Source organism: Montipora foliosa, chromosome 8, assembly GCF_036669935.1.
Source record: "Montipora foliosa isolate CH-2021 chromosome 8, ASM3666993v2, whole genome shotgun sequence".
NCBI classification, from domain to species: domain Eukaryota; kingdom Metazoa; phylum Cnidaria; class Anthozoa; order Scleractinia; family Acroporidae; genus Montipora; species Montipora foliosa.
The window spans coordinates 25,656,081-25,666,080 of NC_090876.1; the positions used below are offsets into that span (position 1 = coordinate 25,656,081).

Here is a 10,000-nt window from a genome sequence, read left to right on the forward strand (position 1 = left end):
AGCGATAAAAGAATAGGATCGAGTAGATTTTTGTGCAGTTTTTTGTGACAGTACGAGTGTCAGAGAGTTGTACCCAAGGTGATCGAATTGTGACTGTGAGAAAAAAACTTAAAATCATACTGTGAATTTTGGAGAGCACTGAAGCAGAGCGGACAACCTTAAAATCATACTGTGAATTTTGGAGACCACTGAAGTAGAGTGGACATTCTCCAAAAGCTCCATCTGTGCCTAACCTAAAACACATTCTAATGGAGAAATGGCATCTTATAGAATTACAACCTAAACTTAAAGAAATGTTCAGGGAACCTCCGATCATTTCCTATAAAAGAGGCAGTTCATTGAGAGATATACTGGTTAAAGCCAAACTGTAGTTAATCTCTTTAACGCTACATGTAGAGAAGCAATTACATTCATGCGACACGTTTGCGGGCTCTGTGAATGGCCTGTCACTATTTAATTACCATGTTGATATTTTTGGACAGAGCACCTTCCTGCTACGTGGGAAACTTTCGCGTCCACGACCAAGACTACCTGAACACATGTACATTCTTCAACAATATCTACTACAATATTCGAGCCTGCAGCATTTTCTTCAGGCAAATACCAGCCAGTCCATGTAGAAACCTCTAACGCTTCTCAATCAGAGAACGGAATATTTACATGGCCAAGAGTAAAATAAACATGTAAAAAACACAACCTACATCAGGATCGACACATCAGATACTAATTGGCCAACCTCATTGGCCCAATAAGAGAAGGCCACTTTCGATCCAACACTCTGTTAGACACTGGTATAAAACCTGTAAACACTGCCCGAACAAACACAACCTACATCAGGATCGACACATCAGATACTAATTGGCCAACCTCATTGGCCCAATAAGAGAAGGCCACTTTCGATCCAACACTCTGTTAGACACTGGTATAAAACCTGTAAACACTGCCCGAACAAACACCACTCAGTTACTCCAAATAGCAGCAACGGACGAGTTCCGCTAAAGGAACAAAACCGGTCTTGCTTCAGAATCTCAGAGAAAACACCTAATACAAAGAGATAAATATGACCGACACAGAGATGTCCCCAAGTATCCTTGACTGCAACGGTCTACTCGTAACCGAAAAAGCAAACAAAGAACCAGACCAGAAAGTCGAGGATGAGCTTCTACAATTTGCGTCAGAAGACGAAGAAAAAGATAAGCAACCTCCAATCCCACAAACGCACCAAGAAATCAGCACAAAAATCAAGAAGTAAACGCCCTCATGTGAAACAGACCCGAGACAGCCACATCAGAGAAAATCCTGCCAAGAGAGCCTGCCATACGATGAACTCAGAAGAAGAAATTAAGAAAAGAATTAAGAATTCAGAGGAGGCTATTCTCAAACTTGAGACCCACCGTCAAAAACAGACCTGCCCTAAAAATTTGCCCTATGATGCCAAAGCTAAAATACGAGCTGACGAAGAATTCAAAGAGGAAATCAAAACGATCAGATAACAGGCAGAACAGAGACTGCTAGGAGCGCTCATTAAGTTTCACCTCAGGAGCATTGACTCTAATAAGAGACATTTAAACAAAGTCTCTCACAAAGAACGCCTAGCAAAGGCGAACAAGAAAGCTGTTAATCCTTCAGAGCACGAAAATAATCTAGATTTTGAACTAGATAAGGCACCAGACACGAATGTACTTAAACAGCAAGTACAAAATATTCAGCAGCAATTCAAACTTATGCAAGAGATGATGTCAAATCTTAAGAAAGCCAGCAGTAAAGATGTTTCAATTTATCCATGTGTTCTTACTGAGTCCTTTAATGGGAAAGGGAGAGTCTCAAACACAAGAAAATACTTGAATAAGAAACGCAAACATCGAAAGAAATTAGCGAAAAACAGTATTACCAAGAAAGCTGAAGAGATCAAAAACACTTACATCAGAAACCTCTCAAATTGCAACTTGACAACTGATCAGATAAACCTAATATCTAGGGGCCTTCGTTTCATTCCATCTCCACATACTAACACTAATAGTGTTAAAAAACAAATTCTTTCTACGCAACTTCAACCAATTTGCGAGACGAATGCGTCTCCGATATATCTACCACGGTAGAGGAAAGATGAAACACCCCTTCTATGTTAAATCTAACTGGGAACCACCAGTTCAACAGTCAGTTGCTCTTGAGACATACCTTGAAGAAACAAAAATTCAACTCTCAGAAATTGAGAACCTAAACCGAACCTACCTAAATCAGAACGCAAATCTATTAGAGAACTCAAAGAAAACTCAGAAATAAATATCAAGAAGGCAGACAAACGAACCACCACTGTCATAATGAACAAAATAGACAAGATTAAAGAGGGCATGTCACTAATCCAGGTCAAAGAACACTACAGACCCCTCGAAAAACCAATAGTAGAGGAAACCGCTATGAAAGTACGAAACATTATTACAGAACTCTACCAAAAGAAACATATTGATGAAATGACATTAAAATGGTTATCTCAAACACCGAACCCTCCACGCATTCCAGTTTTCTACACTCTTACAAAAACACACAAGGTCAACTTGTCAAGTCGATCAATAATCTCTGGATGCAATTCCCCTACTGAGAGAATTTCAGCTTTTGCTGACAGTCTCCTCCAACCAATAATGAAAGAACAGCAGTCATACATTAAAGATACAACTCAATTTATTAACTTCATTGAAGGAACGAGAATTCCACAAAATGCAGTCCTTGTCTCAATGGACATTACGAGTCTATATACAAATATACCGCAAGAAGAAGGCATCACGACCATATGCCATGCATGTGACACATTCTACACGGGAACGCCCCCTATACCAACACACTATCTTAGAGAAATGCTGAGACTTATACTACAGGAGAACTCTTTCCAATTCAATGGAAAAGACTTTCTCCAGACCCATGGTACAGCTATGGCCACTAAAACAGCAGTCTCTTTTGCTAATATTTTCATGGCTAAGATTGAGACAGCCATTATCGATCAGCACAGTACAAAGCCGTTGGTATGGAAAAGATATATCGATGACATGTTTTCCTTATGGGACACCAATAGAGAGGAAATTAACAACTTCATTGAGCATGCAAATAACTACCATCCTACAATAAAATTCACTGCTGATATTTCTGATAAAGAAATCATCTTTCTTGATACATGCATCTACAAAGGAGCACGATTTGAAAAGGAATCTATCCTTGACACGCGTACTTATTTCAAGCCTACTGAGACATTCCAGTACACGCATTTTAAATCCTGTCACCCACTCGGAGTCAAAAAAGGCTTTGTGAAAGGTGAAGGCCTGAGACTACTAAGAACTAACTCTTCACAGGAGACTTTCTTAAAAAAAAAATAAGAATATTCAAACTACGCCTTCAAGCGAGAGGCTACCCAAACAACCTTATAGATAAAACACTCTCGGAAGTCAAATTTTCTGACAGAACGAAAGCTCTCCAAGAAAACACAAGAGTGCGCAAAGAAATATTGCCCTTTGTAACGCAATACAACCCATCTGTGCCTAACCTAAAACACATTCTAATGGAGAAATGGCATCTTCATTTCATTTTCATTTCATTTATTTATTTCCCCATTTACTTAGAGAATTACAAGGTCTAAAAAGCTCACTACATGAAATAAACGGAGAAGGGCAACGATATAGGTAAACTAGTTAGATGCCCTTTAAATTAAGTTAAATTTTATTTTAAGATAAAAGATAATTACAATAAGCGAAAGGAAAGGAGGAACACATAGTTAAGGGGTGCAGTAGTTAGTACTGAGCAAAATAATTCTGAAAAAGAATGAATAGAGGAATATCGTTCCAATAATAACATCCAATAATTGTCGGGCAGAATTTCCTTATATTTGTTCTAAAGGAACTGGGATTTAGAAGCTGTAAGGATGTGCTTCGAGTAGTATAATTATGTTGCTCAGATACAAAAGATAGAGTAAGATTTGATGGTTTGTTATTTACGATAAGATCATAAAATAGTTGACAAGTTTTTAACTTCACAATATCAGAAAATTTAATTAGGCCAAGATTAACATAATGGGGAGTAATATGCTCACGAAGTGGTACCTCATTGATGATTCTTAAAGCTTTGTTTTGCAGCTTTACCACTTGAGATCTGGCAGTTTCGTAGTTATTACCCCACAATACGCAGCCATAAGTTAAATAAGGATATATAAGTGCATAATAGATACTTGTTAAAGATTTGTTGGGTACATGACGTTTTAATTTTGCAATAATATTTATAGTCGTATAAACATAACAACTTTCTTTAATTTTCCAGACATGTTTCGACGGTACATCCGTCATCTTCAGTGTTACATATTTTGAAATCGCTGTTGAATCGAGTGATTGACTGTATCGAAAGCTTTACTTAGACCTAAAAATAGGGATACAGCATAACATCCTTCATCAAGGGCTAATGTTATCTCGTCTATTAAATCTACTAAACAGTCAGTTGTAGTGTCGTCAGATCTAAAACCGTATTGGTTAGGTATCAAGATATTTTCAATAGTAAAATAGAACGTTAATTGATTAAGAATGCATCTCTCAAATATTTTACTTAGAGCTGGAAGAACTGAGATAGGCCGGTAGTTATTACACAAAAGACGAGATCCTTGTTTGAAAATCGGGATGACTTTGGCAATTTTTAAACTGTCAGGAAAGATACCTTGTTCAAGTGTCAAGTTTATAATATATGTCAATGGTTTAAATATTTCCAGCGAACCGGAAGATAACAGCAAAGGGTGGACCTTATCAACCCCAATTGATTTCCTAGTATCAATATTTTCTAGCAATAAGAACACTTCAACTTCATTGACTTTATTAAAGTGAAACTTACCCTTTTTTCTCTTCATGTAATGCGAGAAACGGCGATTTGTAGTGGGAAGTTTTGATGCAAGCTCAGTTGGAATGTTACGAAAATACGTATTGATAGCATTTGATATCGTAACTGTTTGCTGTAGATTTTTATTACCAACTTGTAAATTATCAATGTGAGAAGATGGACGCTTTTTATTAATTATTAGGTTAACGTTATCCCACATTTTCTTAGTATTACGAGAGTCTTTAAAAACCCGACCATAATATAATGAGCGAGAAAGTTTGTTAATTGCCACAATTTTATTATGGTAAATTTTATATTGATTATAATAACTAATGCAACGGGTTGTCAACCATTTTTTATACAAATAATTTCTAAGTTTGATTGATTTCCGCAGACCTCCAGTTATCCAAGGTTTATTAGTCTTGCCTTTAATTTTGATCGATTTGAGTGGTGCATGTTGATTACTAATCTTATTAAAGGAATGTAGGAATCTGGTCAAACTTTCATTCGCATCATTACACTTAAATACAGGCGACCAGTCTTCGCACCTCAGTGCATCACAGAAAGCATTTTTATCAAACTTTTTAAAATCTCTAATTTCAATTATATCGGGAAAGGGGCTTAGTGTGGGATCATAAGAAAAAGTAAAAACAGGCAAATGGTCAGCTATCTCGACTGCAATGCTACCGCTCGAACTTGAAGATACGAAATTGGAGTGTATATGATCTATGCAACTTATTGTTGTCTCGGTACTACGTGTAGCTTCAAATATCAAGGGATTAAAGCCTTCAGAATGAATCAGATTGAGGTATTCTTTTGCAATTGCGCTTCTAACAAGTGTGTTAATATTAATATCACCTAAAATTAGGCACTTTCGCTTAGACAAAAAAATGGCATGTAGAACATGTTCAAATTGCTCGAGAAATTCACGTTGAGATCTGCCAGGAGGATTATAAATAACGCCAATTGACAAGTCATTTGTCTCTACCCAGATATTTTCAATACAATCCATCTTTAAATCATTTCTCAGAGAATAATCAAAGCTTGATTTTAAGTATAATGCAACCCCGCCCCCAGTTGAAAACAAGCGATTGTCCATTAGCATGTTATAACCCTGAATATCAAAACAGTCTGTATCAACTTGAGGCGCAATCCACGTTTCTGAGCAAGCAATTAGATCGAACTGAATGGATATGGTATCTAAAAAAGTACATAGCTCATTATAATGTTTGTTTAAGCTTCTAATGTTTAAATGGCATCTTATAGAATTACAACCTAAACTTAAAGGAATGTTCAGGGAACCTCTGATCATTTCTTATAAAAGAGGCAGTTCATTGAGAGATATACTGGTTAAAGCCAAAGTGTAGTTAATCTCTTTAACGCTACATGTAGATAAGCAATTACATTCATGCGACACGTTTGCGTCATCTGTAACTGGCCTGTTACTATTTAATTACCATTACAGTATTGCAATGTATCCTTTGTACGTTAGTATGCCTTGTGCCGCCTCATACGGCAGTGTTCTTGTTATCTGAGTGTTGCAATGTATCCTTTGTACGTTAGTATGCCTTGTGCCGCCTTGTACGGTAGTGTTCTTGTTATCTGAGTATTTTAATGTATCCTTAGTACGTTAGTACGCCTCGTACGGCAGTGTTCTTGTTATCTGAGTATTTTAATGTATCCTTAGTACGTTAGTACGCTTAGTACTGTAGTGTTCTCGTTATCTAAGTATTTTAATGTATCCTTAGTACGTTAGTACGCCTAGTATGGCAGTGTTGTAATGTATCCTTAGTACGTTAGTACGCTTAGTGCTGCAGTGTTCTCGTTATCTAAGTATTTTAATGTATCCTCAGTACGTTAGTACGTCTCGTACGGCAGTGTTGTTATCTGAGTATTTTAATGTATCCTTAAGAGGAGTTAGTACGCTTAGTACTGTAGTGTTCTCGTTATCTAAGTATTTTAATGTATCCTTAGTACGCCTAGTATGGCAGTGTTCTTGTTATCCGAGTGTTGTAGTGTATCCTTAGTACGTTAGTAAGCCTCGTACGAGAGTGTTCTTGTTATCCAAGTGTTGTAATGTACCCTTAGTACATGTTTGCCATCTCTATCTGCTCTTCCCAGTTCCTGATACTATGATTCTAACGTTCTTGGCACTTCTAAATGGATAACAAGTCGTACCTCTGGAATGTTGACACCAATCCCGATAGCAACTGTGGCAAATACCACACGGATCGTGCTTTCTTTTGACGAATTGGTCAGTTGCTTCAAAATTTCATCTTTCATTCTGTCTGTTTGAGGGGCATGGTACTGTACAAAAAGACAATTTTCTGGACTTTTAACGCAGTTTTCTGGGAAGTAACTTTTCTCTCTCAAAACATCAATAAAAAATTTGCATGAATACCCACACCATTTGGGGGGTAGTCTATTAACTTTACCTTGAGCTCCTCAACGATGGGCTATAGAATGTCAATGTAACTTTCGGCACCAAGGCTGGATGGCCTTCATTTACTTTTACAAATAAAAATATTGGGCCTATCCAAGTTTCCTACAAGTATAAATGGGTCCTTGATGTGAAGATTTCCTTTCAAAAACTCTATAAGTTTTTTCGGAGCTGTAGCAGTTAGTGCAAGAATGGGGGCGTATGGAAACAGACAGCCGAGTTGGGAGAGCTTGGCAAAGTCAGGGCGCAACTCAGAGCCCCATCATATACAAGATGAGCTTCATCTATCACGCAAAACACCTGCTCTTGATACAAATCTGATTGAAAAAGTTTCCTACCATCCTTGCAGGAAATGAAAGCCTCAGGGTGTGTAAATAACAGTTTACTTTCCGCTTTCTGTATACTGTTCAAGGTCTCGTTTTCAGCAATGTCATATTTAGATGCCGTTTTAGTATCCAGTAGGTCACTTTCATCCTCTGAATAGAGCAATTCTTTTTTATCATCTTCAATTACCCGATGCGATGCTTGTAAATCTCCAGCTTTTACACCTCTAGCATTCAAATTACTGACTTGGTCTTCAATGAGAGCGTTCAAAGGTGAGATTATAACTGTGATGCTCTTGTTTCCTTTCCGCTCAAGTAATCCAACATGAAGGGGAGCATATGGAAGATAACAGACTTCCCATAACCAGTTGGAAGAACTCCAATCACATGTTTCCTCAGCATGCACGTTTCAAGTATCTTTAACTGCTTCACTTTCAGAAACACATCGTACTTACAAGAGTCCAACGCGTATCAGACAGCATGAAAAAAGGAATTTAGATTCAGCTTCATCACTAGTTTTGTACAAACCAAACTACAGTATGAAGAAATAGCGCGTACTACCATGTTGTGCTTCGAAAGCACGGGAAAATGTTCCTGCTGTCAAGTTATTGTTACTTTTGGCCATTTGAGATGGGATGTTTCATGTCGAGCCCAAATAATGTCCACAACACCTCAAAAAATATATTCTAGTTTGGGCGAAAAGTTTTGCAGACTTTGTGGCAGTGAGAAAGATGTCGACCGTTCAACCAATGTTTTTAGCAAAAGTGGAATAAGAAAGAACCTTGGGAAAACTATATCAGAACTGTTACAAGTGTCCATTAAAGAAGACGATGGGCTGCCCTCTAACATCTGCCGTCAGTGTGAAGGGAAGGTATTAGGATTTTCAGAGTTTAAATCATCGGTAATTAACATGCAAATTCAGTTAAAGCAAAGTGTTACTGCCAAGAGGTGTAAAGTATTTTCTCCGACTTTGGAACCGGAACAAAAAGTGCGTGTGGTGGAAAATCGGTCTAGTGCTCGTTCACTCACCTTTGCAGACCATGAGAATACAAAACCTGAATCAAACATCTCGAGTTCCGTACTACAGAAGAACAGCGGTATGGACCGCGGAGCTGATCACATTCTAACAAACACATTATTCGTAACCGGTAACAATCTTAGAAAGGGACCCCAACATTTAACCATGGCCAGGAGAAGCCTTGATGCTGCAACCCCTTGTGACCCTAAAAGAGGCGTATCTGTAACCAGTGGCATTGATATAATCACTGGCGAGTGTGAAGGGGGCATTGATATAACCACTAGCAACCTTGAAGAGGGAGTATCGGTAACCACTCACACCCCTGAAGAAGGTAAAACTGCAACCACTACCACAAGAAGCAATCCTAACCCGATGCCGGCAATAATCTTGTCACAAGCAGGTTTAAACAATCTAGGGTAAGTCGGAGAAAAGCTCCAGGGAGTTTTACCTCGCCTTCACGTTCGCAGACACTAGCATGCATTTTAAAGGTGTTAGCATCTTCCACAGGAAGTGAAGGAAGAGGATCTTGTTCGGAGTTTTCTATAAAAAAAAAAACAAGGAATAACATAAAAAGGACCCAGAGAACAAGGGTGACAGTTGCGTTTTATCACGGTTCTTTCGGTTTCCACCAACTATGCTTTGACCCGGTTATCATGTTTTGGCAGATGTATCCAAATTTCTCTGATCGAGTTTATTTTCATTATCTCTTTGCAACCTCGTCCCCAAGGATTTCTAAGATTGTTATGAAATCCACATAATAATTGGTCTCATGGGTCAGATGATGACATCTTTTTATATACTGGTTACATCAATCTCAATACATCTGCCATATCTCCTTAAAGATTACACAAGGTTAATAGCGGATAACTTTGAGCCCTAATGAAAGGGGGATTCAATAACTTAACCACGTAGATAATTTCTAAATCCATGACCACAGAATACAATACCGGTAATTCAATAAGACACTAGATAATTTTCATGAATTAATCTAATAATAACTTGTATATGTTCAATAGATTGCAAAGTCGTCAGCTGATGTTCTGGAAGTGGACACTGTGAACAAGCTGACAAATGCACTTCAGAGAAGGTTGTGTCCACCATATACAATGTGACATCCTTAAAATTTCAAGTTAAGGCAAGGCTTTTACAAGAACTACATGCTGACTCCGTTGAACTGTGCAAAAGAAAAAAGCCATCCATATTAAGAAAGAACAAATATCCTGACATGGTAGACTTCAGTTGGGATGCATTATTTAAAGAGCTACAAAGCAGGTGTCCACTTTTCCTTGACCCTATGTCAACTGTTGTGAAATCTAAGAAAGTGTGATGTTATTCCTCCAGTTGGTCTGTGCTATGCAATACTAATGCAGCAAAGAA

The 10,000-nt window shown here is 37.9% G+C and overlaps 1 protein-coding gene across 1 annotated transcript; it reads left to right on the forward strand.

Annotated features, from left to right (window-relative positions):
* The first annotated feature begins 2,321 nt into the window (after positions 1-2,321).
* Positions 2,322-3,365, forward strand: LOC137968453 (uncharacterized). Its single transcript, XM_068815025.1, has one exon. It carries the CDS (start codon positions 2,322-2,324, stop codon positions 3,363-3,365), a length of 1,044 nt encoding a protein of 347 aa, XP_068671126.1.
* Positions 3,366-10,000: the final 6,635 nt, after the last annotated feature.

Excerpts from the sequence above, each read along its gene's own strand:
- LOC137968453 (XM_068815025.1), top strand. The coding sequence starts at position 2,322 with ATGAACAAAATAGACAAGATTAAAGAGGGCATGTCACTAATCCAGGTC.